General features: G+C 44.4%; 1 protein-coding gene across 2 annotated transcripts in view; it reads left to right on the top strand.

The window, feature by feature from the left end:
* LOC149081460 (uncharacterized) overlaps positions 1 to 19,345 on the top strand; it is a 42,728-nt gene extending 23,383 nt beyond the window's left edge. For both annotated transcript variants that reach the window (XM_089238385.1, XM_089238386.1), the window contains exons 3-6: positions 2,015 to 2,196; positions 5,748 to 5,873; positions 11,421 to 11,595; positions 17,484 to 19,345. In XM_089238385.1, the coding sequence (XP_089094511.1) occupies positions 2,015 to 2,196; positions 5,748 to 5,873; positions 11,421 to 11,595; positions 17,484 to 17,875 (875 nt within the window). In that variant the 3' untranslated portion in view covers positions 17,876 to 19,345. The remainder of the gene's footprint in view (positions 1 to 2,014; positions 2,197 to 5,747; positions 5,874 to 11,420; positions 11,596 to 17,483) is intronic.
* The last annotated feature ends 564 nt before the right edge of the window (positions 19,346 to 19,909 follow it).

Raw genomic sequence — 19,909 nt, 5'->3', positions numbered from 1 at the left:
ACCGAAATTCGGACTTTCGCCGCTCTATGTATATTGACCTAATATATCTCTATATATCGATTCCTATGATTCGGGGTCATTGCTACGCGTATTGGCATATTTTTGTGTGATAGTTATGGTCATTTATAAATAGCCAAAGCTAACCATAATTGTTATTATGGTTAGTTATGGCAACCTTACAATCAAAGGAAACTGAATATCGGCATCTTAGTGATCCATATAAAAGTATAGGGATCGACATAAAAGGAAAGTCAAATCCCAACGAAAGGCCGAAATTCGGGCATTGGCCGGATCAACCGGGCTGGCCAGTTCACGAACTGCCCAACTTCGGGCCTTGGCAGTGAAACTATAGAAGCAGATCTAACAACCCTGAGCTCCTTCGTTAAACCTGGGCCTTTCTGGCCTTGCTCGGTCCACCCTTCTCGTTAAGACGGCTCTGTCTCAGAACCTCTAGGCTACTACTAAACCAGACACATTGACATCGTTCATATTCCTCTGCGGAACTTCTAACGAATTGCTACATGTTGGAATGTATGTGTACGAATATAGTGAACCTTCCGTGAAGTTTATTTCTGCGTAATGCTTGTTATGCGTAGTGCTGCGATCTGCAATCAATTTTTTAAACTATGATATTTTTTCTCAACTCATTATGAGTGAAGTGTAATGAATGAATAATTATATCGTTGTAGGCCTGTTGCTCTCTGCGACCAGACTTTTTGACGGGGAGATCGGCTCGCCTTCGCGCCTCGCAGTTGAGAACAGCAGAAAAACAAATTCGGCCGACCACCCACCGTGGCGACGGTGGGTTTTGAACCTGGATCCTCGCGATGCGAGTCCGTCAATATGACCACTTGACCACCCACAGCGGCAGAACCTCTCCGCTGGACCCCCGTTGCATTGTGGAGGGGGCGGGCCGAACTTAAGACCTGTTCGCAAGGCACTGACAATTTCTTTTCCGTGAAAGGAAGGCGACTCGCCGGGACGAGGAAGTTGCACATCACCAAGGTCTCTGAAACTTCCGATAGTGAGAAAAAATCAACAACGCAATGGAGATGACAGTAGCTGGCGCTGACGAGCAGGGTGGTTATCACATTAGGCGACTGCCTGGAGGTGCCACAATAATTGGGAGCTCCTCGATCAGACGAAACGTCTATTTGTTTTCCCGGATATCAGCTGCTGAACTGCTACGCAAGAACATATTGATGAAGGGCCCCACGATTTGGTTTTTTTTTTGCCAGGACTCCTGCCGTAAGGGCGTTTTTAAGAACCCGGAACGGGAAAATATTATTATTCTTGAAAATAGGTGGCAATTTTCATTGCGGAATGTAAAATCAAGTCTCTATCCCTACCACTAGCATTTTATAGTCCCAAAACAAAACGCATTGACCGGGACCCCGTTGGCCTCAACCGTCCGTTGGAACAATACAATGGAGACGCCGCCACCATGGCGTCACCCGCAGTGAAAGTGAAAGTTAAAAATCCGAGATATTTCGGTGTGACCGGAATAAATCAGATCAAGTTTGACGAGATATCTCGGGATTGCCGCTGTGAGGGTAAAGCATGCTCGATCTATTTACAGAGTGTTTCAGAAAAGACTTCGTCTCTATAGAAAGACATTAGTCCGAAACGGTAATAAATAGAAGAATGGAATAAGTTGAATGGTACAGAACGTAAAAATTAAAATACAATTTACAAATAACAGTTTTGTATAAATTAGTTACGACTTCAGTCGATAGACGGACCTGCAGTCACTGTGCCATGTGCTATGAAATAGTGCTATAAGGAGACTCCGAATATTAAGCTTTGTGTGTGCAAGTCTTTGGAATTTTTCTATTTCAACGGAGACATTGCAGAAGGTGGCTTCTGCCCAGGGCAACCTTTACCAATGCGGTGCGCATGGAAAGTTCTTTCTGGGACACCCTGTATATGCCATTCAGAGGAGCAAAATACTGTTTTTTCTGTAACGAGTGTGTTGCAAATTGTGCACTTAACCGATTTACAATTCATTCCTCAGGTTCCGCTGTCGATGGCGATTTGTTCCCCGGACTGGAGAGCAGGGAATGCGTCAACTGCGGCGCCATTTCTACGCCCCTGTGGCGCAGGGACGGCACCGGCCATTACCTGTGCAATGCCTGTGGATTGTACCATAGAATGAATGGTATGAACAGACCAGTGGTGAAAAACCAGAAAAGGCTGGTGAGCTTCTCCATTCGATAAGTTTAAAATATTACTGGTACAGGGTGGACCAGAAGCCACCGAGACTTTTTAAAAATTCCGCGCGAGTGCGCAGTTTTGACAAAAACTCATGTCACGAAACCGTATTCTCAATTTGGCAACGAAAAATGTTTCCGAATTCATCTGAAAGGTAGCGCTTTTTTTGCGGCTTCCAATTTTTTTTTGTCCGATTTATTTTCCTGAATGTTACACCGCGAGATGAACGTGGAAAGAAAACTTATCTGGTCTCCACCGGGGACTCAAATCCACGACCTCTCGCAAACCGGGCTAGCATGCTACCATCTACACCACTGGAGACACGGCCCAGATTTCCTTATTTCTCGCACGCACTGTGGCGTGAGCGGAGGGCCATTTGCTGAAGTTGAGAGAAGCTACTACTGCCTCTACTTCATCGCCTCACGCCACAGTGCGTGGAAAAGGGAAGGCAGGGCCGTGTCTCCAGTGGCGTAGATGGTAGCATGCTTGCCCAGTTTTGCAAAAGAGCGCGTGTTCGAGTCCCGGCGGAGACCAGATGACTTTTCTTTCAGAGTTCACCTCGGCATAATATCCAGAAAATATCTGTTTCCTATCTTTATACTGCGCCGAAAAAAAGCCGTACCTATCTCTCACTAGATACAGTGAAACAACGTCTGAAGAAACAATTATGCGTAATGGTTAGTATCACTGAAATTGATATAAGCCAGCGCCACCTATGAGCCAAATTTTGAACAATTTCTTTCCGCCAAATGAAATCGGAATCCACAGCATGAATTTTGGTGCAAACTGCATACTCTCACGCAACGATTTCTACAATTTTTGAAATGCCTGGTAATTTTTGGACCACCCTGTTTTTTTCCACTCTCAAAATTAGTGGAAATTTATAACAAGACTGAAAGTGGATTTGACGACCCTTCTCGGAAGACCCCGCGAATCAAGTTTGGGCCACGAATCCTTGGATGTAAGTGGATTTGTGCGACCCATCTTGGAAGCCACTGAGTATCAAACTTAAGTGGTGAATCCCTGACTGTAAATAGATTCATACGACCCTTCCCTGAAGGCCCCGCGAATCATGTGTGGGTCGTAGCAGAAGAGTTATTTACACAATATTATACACTTACAGCCCCTGGCTGTAAGTGTATTTGTACGACCTATCTCGGAAGCCTCTGAGAATCAAACTAGTGTATTGACCTACAGATCAAGAATCTCTGACTGTAAGTGGATTCATATGACCCAATTTCGGGTCGTAACCGATAACTGAAGAATCCCTAGCTGTAACCGGTTTTGTACGACCCTTTTCGTAATCTCGTCTTCAACCCACAGCAAAAGAGACCCCGTGTGTTAATAGATTTGACGACCCATCTCGGAAGACTTAGTGACCCATAGGTTAAGAACCCTATGATTACCCTGAATTACATAGAATGTTTAAATGGCTAACAATACCCCAAATAATTTGACAATGTGAATGTGACCAAAGGGCAGCAACACTGTATAGTTTGATATTTATTGATACAAGGTCTGAGACAAGCATCAGCTGAGTCGAAGGGAACGTTCTAGAAACTGATGCGTGACGGGAGCGTTCCAACGATCGGAATGTGACCGTATGATTGAATAAAGAGCGGATTAGGAGAGATGATGCCCCTATCAAGAGTTAGAAACATTATGGAAAATAGTGATTCTGTCCCGTAAAATACGGGACGTTCATTTCCATTGCTCTGACATATAACCCTGGATCCGGGCTTAGATTCAATATCTGTGGGAAGAAAGTGCTTCGGAAAATGAAATATATTTTTTTGAATGCGGGCAGTTAGGGGGTAAGGGACTCACAGGAACGTTATGTAATTAGACTTGGCGCAACCATTCCAAACCAACTACAACAGAATGAGCCTCGATTGGGGATACACAGAGTTATCAAACCAAACCTAAACGACTTTTTGTCTAAAAAGGTCATGTTGGCGTCGGCAGTCTTCTTTGATGTGAACGTAACCAGCCAACTCGGATCTGGACACGTAACACTTGAACAACTTGAAGCGCGTCCCCCATATACAGCTTTCATTCGACGAAACAGCCTGATGAAGAATGTTTCATCAGCTTGAACGCATCTGCCACTGTGTTTCCTTCCACGCAGCTGACGACTGTTTCAGACTGACAACGTTCAGTGCTGTCAAAACCTGCCATTTCCACAACGTACAAACTGGTGGCTACTCTTCTTGGAACAGCAATCGGCTATAGCGATTATATTGACGTCAATATGGCGTCAACTTTTGCTCAAATATGGCGGATGAGTTATCCTGTTATTTCAAAAGCACCAATTTAACCCGCACTACGGGTATCTCTTGGTGACTAAGGGGCCGTTCAAGTTTATGTAAGCAAATTTTTAGCCATTTTTGACCCCCTCCCCCTTGTCAGCAAAATTTCGTCATCAGCGTCTGCTCCTCTGAATCCTAACGCATATTGGTGGGATCAGACACCTACACGGGGGGGGGGGGGGCAATGGGAGTCTCTCATGCCCCCCTCCCAAAAATTTATCAAAAATTTATTTTTTTGATGCAAATTTTTTTTTTTAATTGAAATTTCAGAAGAAAATTGCTATTATATGTTATTATAATCAATTTCTGTTGATTTCAATGTTATTTGAAGGCTGTGAACTCAAAAAAATTATCTAATAAATTCATTGCGACCCGCCGTCTAAGCCATATAATGATGAATCGCATAAAGGCCCTTGGCCCGCGGACCAAATACGGCCCGGGGAGTTATCTGATGCGGCCTGCCCTCCTCAAACCTAATTTTGTAAAAATGAACTAAGCGACGCATTTACAGATCGCTTAAGTGTCCCGTGGTACAATTCCAGAACATGTGGCACATGTTCAGATCACTTAAATGACCCGGGACACAGTTCCCAAACACTTAAGCGATCCGTGACACATTTAGAGATCCCTTGAGTGACATGCGACGTAGTTTTAGAGTACTTAAGTGGGCCCCCAGTGCGGTTCTACATCACTCAAGTTACCCGCGGCACATTCTCAGATTATTTAAGTCATCCGCGGCATATAATTACGGATCACTTGAGTGATGCGTGGCACAGTTCCGGAGCACTAAAGCGGCCCGGACGCATTTCCACACATTTAGTGATCACTAAATTGGCTCTGTAGGGCGGTTATCAATAGGGGGGAATGTTACTTCAGGTACCCACAAACTATCGATAGGTTTTTCTTGCATCTTACTCGGTGAGCGAGTAAGATGCAATTAAAAATATTTCATATTTTCATAAATGGTGGTTGATGATAACATTATCCAAACGTTCCCTTGTCATCAAAAGTCAGCAAATCGGAAACCCCCTCCCTCCCTCCTCCCCATCGATGATGACGTAATACTTGAACGGCCCCCTGAGTCAAATATCTGAGCTGCCGTCAGCTCTGTCTCGCGTTCCATTTGAACTATCCGTGATTGCATGAATGAGAACGACAGAAATCACGGTAATGCCATGCCCCCCACAATGTTGTATTAACGAAACTAATATATTCTGTCTATTACAGTCGGCGTCGAGGCGGATCGGCCTTTTCTGTTCGAACTGCCAGACAACGAACACGTCCTTATGGAGGAGGAACAACCAGGGTGAGCCCGTGTGCAATGCGTGTGGATTGTACTTCAAACTTCATAAGGTGATTATTGATATCGACGATTGGTATTGAAATCTATCAGTGCAGTATTTTTTCTTCAGCCGGCGCTCGTTATAACGACCCTCACCGTTCCACGGAAACGGACGTCATATTGGGAGGCCGTTATATCGAAACTTTGAGAAAAGGCTTCCCGAGATAATTCCGTAAATTATTCACTTCGTTAAAATGTAAGCAGTGTAAGCAGTTATAGTGGAAATCAGATTATGAAGCGGTAATAAAATTGAAATAATTGATTGCAAATGCAGGTATCTATGTACCAAATTCTCGGATAATAAGTGTTAGGGTTGTCAAGACAATTTTGGCAAACGAATAACATGGATTTTACACTTTTCTTTGCAAAAAAAGAGGCGGGCAGGTATCGGTCACTGTATTGTTTCGTCTCAGGTTGGATGAAAAATAGCAATTAATGAGTAGGGGAAAAAAAAGGGGGGGGGACTTTCTATCGTGACGGTCGTTATAATGGAAATGCATTAATAACGTGTTGTTATAACGAGCGTCGACTGTTTCCTCAATCAGTAGTGCCTGGAGATATTTTAACAACTTTCAACTGTGATCAAAAGCGAATTGGACAGAGTGTATTGAACTGCCCGAGCACAATGGGGTGCTCTGCCTTTCTGTCATACAATCCTTGATCAATCAAATTTATTTATTTATTTAATTTCAATTTATTTATTTAATTTAATCAAATTTCTGATTGATTGCGCCTCTTGCGATATGATTTTATACAACTTTGTATGATTATTTATTATCCGTGCCCGCGCGTTGCACTTTGACTTTATCTTGATTAATTTGATTCTTCATTTTACATTATTTTTAATTTCCTTTCACTATATGTAATCTTTGACGCATCAATAAATATTGGTTTTGCCGGAGATGCCCTGGACCTCCCCCCCCCCCTTCGGGGGTGGGGGCGAAGAGCTTACGTTGCTTCTTGCGACAGAGCCTGGGTGCCTCGCGGTTTCCCCGGTAGAGCTTTCTGAGTTTTGGTGTAGAAATATATGAAATGTATACACACAACATGACAAATGTCTTGGCTGAAAATCGCGATCCATAAGTGATATCGCCAATCATCGCGAAAAATTGTCCCAGGCAAGTACAGTTGCCAATTACAGACAAAACATTTTTTTCAAAAGCAAGAGAAATTGCAGCACTGCAGTTAAGACCCGACTGCCGCTGTGGTGGTCGAGTGGTTATAGTGACGGACTCGCGATGCGAGGATCCGGGTTCGAACCCCACAGTGGTGGTCGGCTGAAGTTGGTTTTCTGTGGTTCCCAACTTCAAGGCGCAAATGCGAGCCGATCTCCCCGTTAAAAAGTCTCGCCACAGAGAGCAACAGGCCTACAACGTTACAAATATTCAATCATTACACTTCACTCATAATTTGAAGTATAGATGGCAGCACTGAAACATCATACACAACACTAGCTACACACTCCGACTGTTAGGTGTACACACTCACTTTGTTCCAGACTCTGCCACGAAGCTGGGCTGAGTGAGATCTCGGCAACGGGATAAGTCCGGTGGTAGAGACCCTGGCGTTCATTCATTCAGTTAAGACCCGACTTAATTGGCAACTTTACTTGCCAATTAAAGACAAACAAAAACAATTGTCTAGGGCAAGTAAAGGGGGGAGGGCTACTTTACGGACTAATTATCTGGGGCAAGTAATGCTGTCAATCAAAGTAAAAAAAAAAGGGGAAAGAAAACTTGCCAATTACGGACAAAAAAATTTAACAAAGGCAAGTAAAGTTGCCAATTAAAGCCGAAAAAATTTCTAAGTCAAGTAAAGATTTCAACTTGAGCCAGTACACATACCAACAACAACGTGAGTATACCAAAAATGTGATCAATTTGGGTATACTTGCGTTGTTGTTCTCATGCTTATTATCTCTTTCTAACTAAAGCAAAAGAAAAAAAAAAACCTGTCAATGGCAAGTAAAGTTGCCAATTACAGCAAAAGAAAAAAATTATCAAAGGCAAATAAAGATGCTGAAAGGCTGAAACAGAGTTGAAAAATCACCAGTGGCGGAAAAAAAGAGTGCTGCAAGTCACAATGGGCAGAAATGTGATTCACCAAAAAATACATATATATTTAGCAAATATATGTGAGATATGAATATAATTATATGACTAAATTAATGTATTATAGAGTTATAATTATCATAAGATAATTTAAAAGTCATGAAAATGAACTTAATTCTTGATTTCAAAAATTATTGAAAATAAGGAGGGAAACGAGACAATGTATAGAAAAGTCGGTACGGTCAAAATAACGGGAATGCCCCTTAAAATACGCCTCATACGGTTACACATAAAAGTTTCTGGCCCCTCTAGCGGCTGAAATGCAGCATATCTGGCCCAGGGATTGATGAAACGTTGGCCACCATATAATGTAATATTCCGATTTCATTACAAGCTGAATTGACGGTTTGGCCAACTGGTGGCCAACTTCTTTCTGTTCAAGGGCTAACATAAGGGTCACCGTCGCGGACCGCTTTACGGATGTCACTCCGGTGTATAACCCGCACCAGTAGAATGGCAACCCCCCTTAAAAAAAACAAACAAACACGCGCACATTGGCGAAACACGGACAATTTAGTATTCATTGTTCATCTGGTTTCGTTACCAGCGAGAAGCCGATGGATCAAAAATTAGTTTCTTCTGCAAATAATTCCATGCAATCAGTTCCATTCATGGTTTGAATTTTACAAAAATGAAGCATTTGTTACAATTTTTCTTCAATTATCATTTTGGCAAAATAGGCAATTTGCCAAACGAGGCGGCGGAAAAAAAATAGCAAAAAAAATTATTGCCCATGACAAGTATGAGCAATTTGTGGGTTTGAAAAAAAAAAACAGTATGGTGATAACGTAGTGAATTGTTTTCGTCACTAATAACTAGTGACATAATATGACTAGTGTCACTAATAACTAGTATCATAATATAACTAGTGACTAGTATCATACACTGAAGAGCCAAAAAAACTGGTTCACCTGCCTAATATCGTGTAGGGCCCCCGCGAACCCGCAGAAGTGCCGCAACACGACGTGGCATGGACTCGACTAACGTCTGAAGTAGTGCTGGAGGTAATTGGCACCATGAATCCTGCAGGGCTGTCCATAAATCCGTAGGAGTAAGAGGGGGGTGGAGATCTCTTCTGAACAGCACGTTGCAAGGCATCCCAGAAATGTTCAATAATGTTCATGTCTGGGGATTTTGATGGCCAGCGGAAGTGTCTAAAGTCAGAAGAGTGTTCCTGGAGCCACTTTGTAGCAATTCTGGACGTGTGGGGTGTCGCATTCTCCTGCTGAAATTGTCCAAGTCCGTCGGAATGCACAATGGACATGAATGGATGCAGGTGATCAGACAGGATGCTTACGTACCTGTCACCTGTCAGAGTCGTATCTAGACGTATCAGGGTCCCATATCACGCCAACTGCACACGCCCCATACCATCACAGAGCCTCCACCAGCTTGAATAGTCCCCTGTTGACATGTAGGGTCCATGGATTCATGAGCTTGTCTCCATACCCGTACACGTCCATCAACTCGAAGCAATTGGAACCGAGACTCGTCAGACCAGGCAACGTGTTTCCAGTCCTCAACAGTCCAATGTCGGTGTTGTCGGGCCCAGGCGAGGCGTAAAGCTTTGTTTCGTGCAGTCATCAAGGGTACACGAGTGGGCTTTCGGCTCCGAAAGCCCATATCGATGATGTTTCGTTGAATGGTTCGCACGCTGACACTTGTTGATGGCCCAGCATTGAAATCTGTGGAAGGGTTGCACGTCTGTCACGTTTAATGATTCTCGTCAGTCCCGTTCTTGCATGATCTTTTTCCGGCCGCAGCGATGTCGTAGATTTCATTTTTTACCGGACTCCCGATGTTCACGATACACTCGTGAAATGGTCGTACGTGAAAATCCAAATTTCATCGCTACCTCGGAGATGCTATGTCCCATCTCTCGTGCGCCGACTGTAACACCACGTTCAAACTCACTTAAATCTCGATAACCTGCCATTGTAGCAGCACTAACCGATCTAACCAGACACTTGTTGTGTTATATAGGCGTTGCCGAACACAGCGCCGTACTCTGATTGGTTCCATATCTCCTTATTTGCATACGCATGCCCGTACCAGTTATTTTGGCTCTTGAGTTTAATATAACTAGTGGCATAATATAACTAGTGCCACCAATAATTAGTATGATGATATCACTACTATCATACACTGCTACAACTAGTGCCACCAATAATTAGTATGATGATATCACTACTATCATAATATAACTAGTGCCACCAATAATTAGTATGATGATATCACTATAATATAACTAGTGACTAGTGTCATAATATAACTAGTGTCACTAATAACTAGTTAATAATCAATTATTTACTTTCATTATTAATGAATGCAAATAATTTTCCGCTGTTATAACGAGAATAATGATCACAAATTAATTTGATTCAACATCTTGTGAATTAATAATTCATTTTAGTTTCATCATTAATTTTTACCTTCACCGGGGTCGCACGAAATCACCTGGCGGGCCGGTTGTTGGTCTCCCCTAGTTACATACCCGTTATTCGCGTTTTCATTGCAATTGTTAAATTTCCTTCACTTCGAAGAAATTTATGAGATAGAGCAACTTCCTACCATGGTCTCACAATTAATACAATTTTATAATATATATATATATATATATATATTTATAAGTCTTTAATTTATGTCAAATATAGTCATATTTCATATGGATTCATTGGGTAGATGGCGCTGTTCATGTCTGCATCTTTGAGTAAAAAAATAGGTTTGACTTTCCAAATGCTGTGTCTTGAAATCTATACAAGGCATTAAGAACGATTATAATGATGTCACGGTTTAGTTCAAAGATGGCGGATGAGTCAGCCTAGTGCTTCAATTCAAGAAACACCAGGTTATCCGAGTGACGCAATGCTATTACCCTTTAGCTAGGGCCACACTCGTATCCAGCCTGGTCTAATAGTCATTCGCAAATATTCACTCCCAATGTTTGTCCCCTACTGCAATGAAGCACCAGCGGCATAGGCCCGCCGCACACTGGCCCAGTGTTTCTTGGAGAATATTTGCTTACAGAACAATCTCCAAGGAAATAATTCGCCAATGCGTGTTGTGACGTTCTCGGAGCAATCTGTGTACTGGCGGATTGGACGATCAGGTGTGGAAGGCGGCCTCTTTGGCCGGCTTCAGCCAGCTTTCCGATATCCCCCCCCCCCCAACATTTGACGATCATTGCCAATGGTGTGGAGAGGCCACACTACTCGCTCATGATCAGTCTCGGAACGTTTTGGGCCAGGCTGGGCACGTGTAAAGCCTCGGCTTTAATCGCATATAGGCGGCTCCAGCGTCCGCGATACCATTAGGATCATCACACGACCATGTCGGTGAAGAGCAAGAACTGTGACATAGTATAGATAGAAAGATTGACATTCAGTTCTAACAGTTATTATCAATGCTTGTTGATAACTGGTAATGATTCTGAAATTTTTGTTGCAGGTTAATAGGCCCCTAGCAATGAAAAAGGACAGCATCCAGAGGCGGAAAAGGAAGCCGAAAGCATCAGAAGGCAAATCCATGGCCGATGGCAGCAATGGTAGCAACGCCATCGTTAGCCCGACAAGTCCCTTATCCAAGAGAACATTGTGGACTAACGTCAAACAAGAACTTGGAGGTAAGATTTCATCCTAAAAATCCACTAGCAACACGTTACTGCTGACAGAGGTCGTTGCTAAACTCCGTCAAGAGTGTAACGCACAGCTGAGACTATCGATATTCCTATTCGATAGACCTCATCGGACTATTTGCACTAAGATGCCTATACAGGGTGAATGTGACCTGTTCTGCCAAACAGAATGGGGTGGGGGGGGGGAGGGTGATAGACGAGTCTAAGTGGAGCATGAAGCACACTCCTAACCCTGCCCAATCTCGAACTGTTTTCGAGTTATGGGAGAAAAAACGCGCCAAGTCTGAGAAAACAAGAATTTGTGAATTTTCTTGAACACCTACACCCAAACTAAGTCCATGTTTGGAAAAAAACAGGAAAGATCCCATAACGCGCCAATTTAACTGAAATATCTGGTTTGGATGAAGAGCTACAAGCGCTGAAAGATTGGCGAAGTTCAAAATCGTATTGTCGCCAAAATATTTCATCGCTAATTGCAACAATACCCTCCTAGCTACTAAATTGCCAAATTTACCGAAAACTTGTCCATTGCACCAGTCCTTTAGAAAGAACCTTTAATAAATCACACCGGTGATCTAGTTCAGGGGAAATTTAGCCGTTTTGTTTGCAAATACATCAATGAAATCAAGGTTTATCGAACGAAAATTCGGCGGTCACAGATTTTGATTTTGAAAAGACCATCTGATTTTGACACAGACAATTTGGTTTTGGAGAAAAAAATCCTACAAGGTGATGACATCACCTCTCTCTATAGGACATATGTAATTAAATGGCGAGGGTTTTTTTGTAAGCTCTGAGAGATTGGTGAAGTGAAAAATCCAGTTGTCGCCATAACCTATTAAAATTACTTCTACGAACGCAGATTTCAGTGATGTATATATTTCAAACAAAAGAATAAATTTCTCCTGTACTAAATCACCGATATGGTTCATTGTAGAATCTTTCGAAAGCCGGTACGATGGACAAGTTTTTGGTTAATTTGACAAATTTTTGCTAGAAGAGTATTGTCGGAATTTACTAAGAAACATTTTGGCGACAATTCGATTTCGAACTTTGCCAGTCTTTCAGCACTTGTAGGTTGCCAGTAAAAGCAGATATTTCGATGAAATTGGTGTCGTCTGATAAGATATTTCCTGCTCTTTCCAAATATGTGCTTAGTTTCTGTGTAAGTGCTGAAGAAACTTCACAAATTCCGGTTTTATTCGGACTTGACACATTTTTTTCCCCCATATTGGATTATTCACCACAGCTCGAAAACGGTTCGGGATAAGACGGGGTGGGAGGGTGTTCCATTTTTCCACCTGGGCTCGTCTATCACCCTCCGTTCCGTTTGGAAGAACAGGCCACGTTCATCCTGCATAACCGGGCGGACTCGTCGTCCCCAAACTTAGAGCACCAAAAACCAGTTGTTTGTCAAAACAACGTGTATTTGCTAAAAGAAAGCAGAGTAGGGAGCAGCGATTGGCTATACATAGTAATAATACAGGCGTCACAATGTGTCCAAAAATTGTGGATAAGCCACATTTTGTGGGGTTTGTCAAGGAACTCATTGCCGCAAATGTTACTGCCATAATAGAGAGCATCGAAAAATAAATGGCCGTTAAGAAGCCGCAAAAAATGGTTTTGCTGAAGCAAACAGAGCCACTTTGAAATGATTATTTACCCAGATTATTATTATTACCCCGTGTTAAGAAACTCCGGGTGATTGAGGGTCCTCGGGTGAATTATATCCATCTATGTGCTAAAATGCATAAGAGTCGCCATTGTGCGGTGATGTTGGGGTCTTGACGTAGAGCTAGCGTCTGCTCAAATCGACTGGACGGGAGGCGTAACTGGGAAGGGAATTGGGGGGGGGCGTAAGTATCTGAAACTGTGTCGTGTGGAGTAAGTCAGAAGCTGACTGTGCAGGTCTGGGTTCGAAAACCGGTTCGGGCATGGATATCTGCTAACACACAAATTCCTTGGACGGATCGTAAAGTTCTCTTGGGAAGACGTTATAATCGCGAAGAAAAAGGATCTCGAAATGTGTGCCACGGGTCTTTCCGGTGATCTGAAAATGTGCCGCAGGTCCTTCCAGAGGTGTGTAAATATGCAGTGGGTCATTTGAGCTATCTGCTAATATATTTTGGGCCAATTAACTGTTCCGCGAATCACTCAAGTGATCTGTAAATGCGTAGCAGGTCATTTAGGTTACCTGGAAATGTCCCTAAGTTCGCTTGAGTTGTTTTGAATTGTCCCGAGTCACTCAAGGGTGCAATGTCACGGTTCGATTAATTGATCTGGACCAGTGCCGAAAGTCAGTAAAGTGTCCTGGAAATGTGCCGCGTGTCACGTGAGTGATCGGGAAATGTACCTGGGGGTCAGCTAATTGCTCCAGCATTGTGCTGCACGTTACTGAAGTGTATTGAAAATGTGCCGCGGGTCATTTAAGTGGGTCTGGGATTCTGCCGCTTTGCTCATTTTTTACAAAAATTGGTCATGGATGACCCATGCGGGTCATGGGTGACCCCCCCCCCTCCTCCTCCCAAGACGATAAAATGTTTCGGAAATATTCGCTGAAAAAGTACTTTCAGAATGTTAGTGACGCAAGATTTTCTCTAGAAGAGATTCCTTGGATGCCAACCGCCCTTATGTACCAGGTGCCCTCTCTCGATAATCCTACCTCCGCCCCTGGGCTGGATTCTTTCCGTCAGGTAGCGGTAAACGCTTCAAGCGTGTCAGACGTCTGGAATTGATCAGCGGACTGTTCTACTTTAACCGCACACCAACTCCGGTCATACGCCGCAGTTTTCAACCAGGCGAGTTGGAAATGAAGGCGCCATCTATCGGTGGCCGCTCCAGGCTCTTTAGGTAAAGAACCTGTTTCGGATGTGCCTTTGCCCGGATTTGAACCTATGGACCTTGATGGCAACCTTCATAGTGGATGACGAGCATCTTACCACTGCGCCACTCGGACGGCAGGGAACTGTCCTCTGATCAATCCTCTTACGAAAACCAGTAGTCTCGGTCATAGGTGAATACACGCTCCTCGAACAAGGGGTGGGGGAGAGGGAATCATCGTGGGTACATGGGTCATTTGAGGGCTCTGGATCTGTGTCACGGTGATCTATAAATGTGCCGCGGGTCACTAGAGTGATCTGTAAATGCGTGGTGGGCCGTTAGTTGATCTGCAACTGTGACACAGACCACTTGAATGATCATTAGATACACCGCGGATCACCCAAGTGCTGTGGAACTATGCAGCGGTGCTCTGTGAATATGCCACGGATCATTTAAGGGCTATGGAGCGGTGTCGCAGTGATCTGTAAATGTGCCGAGGGTCACTAGAGTGATCTGCAAATGTGCCGGGGGTCACTAGAGTGATCTGCAAATGTGCCGGGGGTCACTAGAGTGATCTGCAAATGTGCCGAGGGTCACTAGAGTGATCTGCAAATGTGTAGCAACTCACTTAAGTGCTCTAAAACTTCCATCTGGAGCTGCGCTGTGGTGATCTATAAACGTATTGCGGCCCGCTTAAGTGATCGGGAACTGCGACGTCGGCCACGCAAGTTATTTGGAACAGTGCCGCAGGTTACTCAAATGTTCTAGGAATATATCACTTGTCACACTCAAGTAATCCATGAATATGTCACAGGCCACTTAAGAGATGTGGAACTGCACATTGGGTCACTTATATGATTATAAAATGTGCCGATTGATATATTTTACCAAAAAAAAAATCATGAGTACCTTATCCCGGTGCGGTGAATATGATTCGTCATACGGGGGTTCCCCGGAGGGAGCATTTATTTTCCCAATGAAAAAGAAATTAATTATGTCTGATGTCGCGGGGCCACGTCTGATGACTCCACGGGCCATGGGTTGGGCATGTATGATGCAAAGCATGTATGCTGAATCCATGAGCCGCGACCCCAAACCTATTTTTTTTGTAAAAACGAACAAAGCGGCACCATCCCAGATTAATTAAATGCCCCGCGGCACATTCGCAATACACTTGAGTAACGCGATTGTATGTATAACGACTACGAAAGAGGGCGCCCCCAATCTCCCTCCTTATCTTTTAGAATTTTCTCCGGCATCACCGCGCCCTCGGGGGCAATGAGCTAAAATCGCGTAAGCGACAGAGCCTGGTCGTGCTGATTTTGTTGTGTTCTGTTGTGATCCAAGGTGCATGTTCAGATCACTCGAGTGACACGCGGCACATTTCCAGGATACTTAACTCACTTTTGGTCCAGTTCCAGATCAATTAATCGAACCGCGACATATTTATAATGTATTACACCCTTGAGTGACTCGCGGCACATTTCCAGGTCTCGTAAATGACCCGCTACACATTTGCAGATCACTCGCGTCACAGCTCCAGATCACTTAATTGCACATTCAATGATCACTGGGAGGACCCACGGCATATTTACAGATGACTGAAACGACTACCGGGGCACATTTCGAGATCACTGAAATGACCCGTTCCACGTTTACAGATCACTTGAGCAACAACCGGCATATTTACAGATCTCTTGAGACACGTGGCATGGTTCCAGATCACTCACCGGACCGCGGCACATTTTCCGATCACCTAAATTACTCATTGCACAGTTCCGGATACACATTAACACATTATATAAGTGATTCATGGCCCAGTTCCCGATCATTCAAACTGACCGCGGCACATTAACAGATGTGCTAAGTGATCCGCGGAGCTCTTCCAGATGACCCGCTCCTAAGTGGCCCGCTACATGCTTTCACCCCACTGAGGTGTGGCCGGCGCTCTCCTAAAGGTTGAACACCCTTAAAGCATCCGTCTCAACGCCGTGCTACAGCTCAACAATTGACAATGCCTCCACTTAACAATGGCTACTACTACTACTACTAAACCACGCATGCACCTCGTCAACATTCCTCTGCGGAATTTCTAATGAATTGGTACATGTTGGAATGTAGGTGGCGTACGTGAAGTAAGGTTTGTTACCGTGTAATGCCTATTGTGTCTAGTGCTGCCATCTGCCGTCAATTTTTCTAACTACGAGTGAAGTGCGCTGATTGAGTAATTGTACCGTTGTAGGTTAGGCCTGTTGCTCTCTCCGTGGCGAGACATTTTTCTGAAGGGGAGAACTCGCACACGCGTGTCACGAAGTTAAGGACCACAGAAAACCAACTTCAGCCGGTCACCACTGTGGTCCATCGGATGGGAGCCGCCCTCTCCTTGACAGACGGCTAGGAAGGTTGGCCATGTAGGAGCTGAATGGTCGTTTCCCTGATGCCGGAGAAGAGTTTCTATTGTACCCTTACATTTTGGTGGTTAAGCTCAATTGATGGCCCTCCGTGTTTCGTTTCCGGGTGGTTGGCGCCGGTGACATGCGTGGCCTGGTGGTGGGGGGGGGGGGCTCGCCCCTTCTCAGGTTTTGCTGAGGGATGGTCTCTTCTTGTCTGCTGGGGCCTGTTCCGGCGTGGGTCGCTGGTAGGTGCGAGCCGAATGGGGTTGTGGCGACGGGTCCACCTCTGGGATTCCTTCGAAGTTTGGCTGCTTTCCAGCACACTTCCTGTAACGTTAGACGTTAGGAATAGTAACGTGGGAGTGTGTCTGGTTTTTCAGGTTCCACTCATGGCCCCCACATCCTAGAGCGGGGCCCCTAGGCTGGGATCCTTTGCGGGCCTCCCCGACCACACGGGCCCCTTTATGATGAATTTATAGCGTGAAAAAGTAAAAAAAAAAAATGGTGAAAATCGTCCCGGGCCCCAGGGCTGGAGCCTTGTCAGCCCACCCCTTGTGGGGGGCCATGGTTCCACCACTGTGTCGACGGTGGGGGTTTGACTTAACGCAATGACTGCGAGAAAAACTGGATCTCATTCAAATCTTTTTTTTCCCTTGTTTTCAGATGACGGCCCGTTCCCGTTGTCGGCGAAGCAGATGGACCAGAGCTTCATCGGCCAGAACTATTACATATACCACACGGCAACCGCGTCGTCGCCGAAAAGTCTCCCGACCTTCACGACGGCGAACAAAGACGTGGTGCCGACGCCGCACCCGACCCTGCAGCCGATAAGCCAGTCCCTGTTGCACAACAGCCTGCCGTTCCTGCTGCAACCGCCGCCGCCGTCGTCGGCGCCGGGAGACGGCGGCGGCCACCAAGTTTCGCCGAGGCCCGAGTCCAATCCGAATTACTCGATTTCCCCCGGAGCAGTGTCGGAACACCAGCTGGCGTCGGCGCAGATAGATGGCGACACGAACGCCGAGGAGTACGATCACGACATCCTGCACGGCAATTGAATGGGACTTTCAATAGTAAATTTCACGAGTGTCTAATCCCAGAGAGACGTCTACTACAGTCGAATCCCGTTATAACGAACTCCAAGACACCGGAGAAATCACTTAATCGTTAAAAGGAAATTTCGTTACAAAAGCAATTTGCATTGTTCCTACGTAAACTTATTCTGGGGGATTAGAAAAGTGTTCGTTAAAACGATAGTTTTTCACTATAACGGTATTCGCTAAAACGGGATTCAACTGTACTATCTTTCCACGAAGCGCATGCGCATCACGAAGATTGTTTTGGGCTCTAGTAAGCTTTTTTTTACAGAGATGCCAGGGTACAGTGCACGTATGCCGAATGAAAATGACTGAGAACTTGTTTAAGGCCGAGAATTACACTATAAAAGTTTGATAAAAGATCTTTTACAAAACGTGAAAAAAAGGCTTCTACACTATAAAGTAAATTGAATTAACTAAGATTACACTATAAAGGCTCCCGGTCTTTGGCCCGGATTGCACCATAAAATTTTAAAGAAAGATCAAGTTTTATAAAATAATTTTTCCGTATATTTTATTCGTGATTTCATTTGTATGGCCGGTACATTGCAATATAAAAGTATTATAAAAGATATTTTACAAAACTAGAGGAAAAACAACCAATAAGCCACTGGGCTACATTCATTCGAATGCGACCATTATTAGTTGCATTTTAAAGTTTTGTAAATTAACTTTTATCAAATTTTTCTAGTGTAAGGCTCTCCTATTTCGTTTATAGGTCAAATTGTGTGTGCGTCTTTTCCATGACCTGCAGCAGGGGCCTCTAGGCTGGGACCTTTGATGGCCCCCTCCCCCCATAATGAATTTGCAGCGTGTAAAAACAAAAAAAATGGCAGAAATCGTGCTCGCACAGACACTCACAGAATTGCTATCTGCTCCCACCGTGTGTTACGCACATGCGCACTGTACTCTCACATCCCTGTATAAAAATACTGTACAGAGCTCGAAATAATTCTTCCAATGCGCATGCGCCCAACGGAAGAACTCGAGCAGCCGTCTGTGGGACTAGACCATAGTTTCCCAACCTTTTTTGGCCCATCGCCCCCCCTTCTTCAGAAATTTTCTCTTTCCATCGCCCCCAACGCAATCTAACCCATAGGATCCTATGCTACACCAGCAGCTTCCACCGCCCCCCTGGAACTTTCCATCGCCCCCAAGGGGGGCGTTAACGCCCACGTTGGGAATCACTGGACTAGACACTCGTGGAAATTTCTGCTGTCGAGAAAGTGTTCGCGTAATACATACATGTGCCAAAAGGTGACACAACCGTTGTCTTGTCATCGAAAATTATTGCCGGACATTGTCCAGAAAAAAAGAAAATGGACGCCCGGAATTCAAGCAATATTATCATTGAATTATATATTATCATTCATTTTTGTATTTTTTTTCTAATTTTCTGCGTAAAAAGCATTAAAAAAATGTTATATTTTGTACGGGCAACATTATTTATGGTAGGCAACATTACTGCCTACAATATCAGTTTAGATACACCACACACACACCATACGCACCTGCGGGTTGGGGCTGTTTCAGCCCCCCCCCGCCCCCAATATATTTTACGAGAGGTCTGACCCCCAAGCCCCCACAAAAAAAAAATCATGAATATACAAAGTAGCGTACCATCCCGCGTCCTGCGTACGGGTTTGAGTCCCGTTCATACGGGACGAATAGTGATTTTCAGCAACCTAAATGCTTTCTTCATGTCGGTGCCTCTGGCTCCCCGTCTTGCATAAGGGCTGGAGTCCCGTATGTACGGGAAAACTAGAAAATTTCAGCCCCCTCCCCCCCGATCAACGTTTTCTTCCTCTGATAAATGCATGGACATTTTCACATATTTTAGTTTTTCTCATGGCTAATGTCCGAAGTCTGGTTAATTCACATAAATGATACATGCTCAACCCATCATCCGCGGGCCGAATGTAGACCCTTGGGGTTGTGTGACGTGGCTTGCGACCTCAAACCTAATTTTTAAAAATTAACTAAGTGTCCATTCAA

This window comes from Pholcus phalangioides, unplaced genomic scaffold, assembly GCF_987345545.1.
Source record: "Pholcus phalangioides strain wild (caught in Gottingen) unplaced genomic scaffold, Ppha-v1.0 ptg000010l_1, whole genome shotgun sequence".
Taxonomy (NCBI): domain Eukaryota; kingdom Metazoa; phylum Arthropoda; class Arachnida; order Araneae; family Pholcidae; genus Pholcus; species Pholcus phalangioides.
The sequence above is the reverse complement of the archived record's forward strand: the minus strand, read 5'-3'. Positions and strand labels throughout refer to the sequence as shown.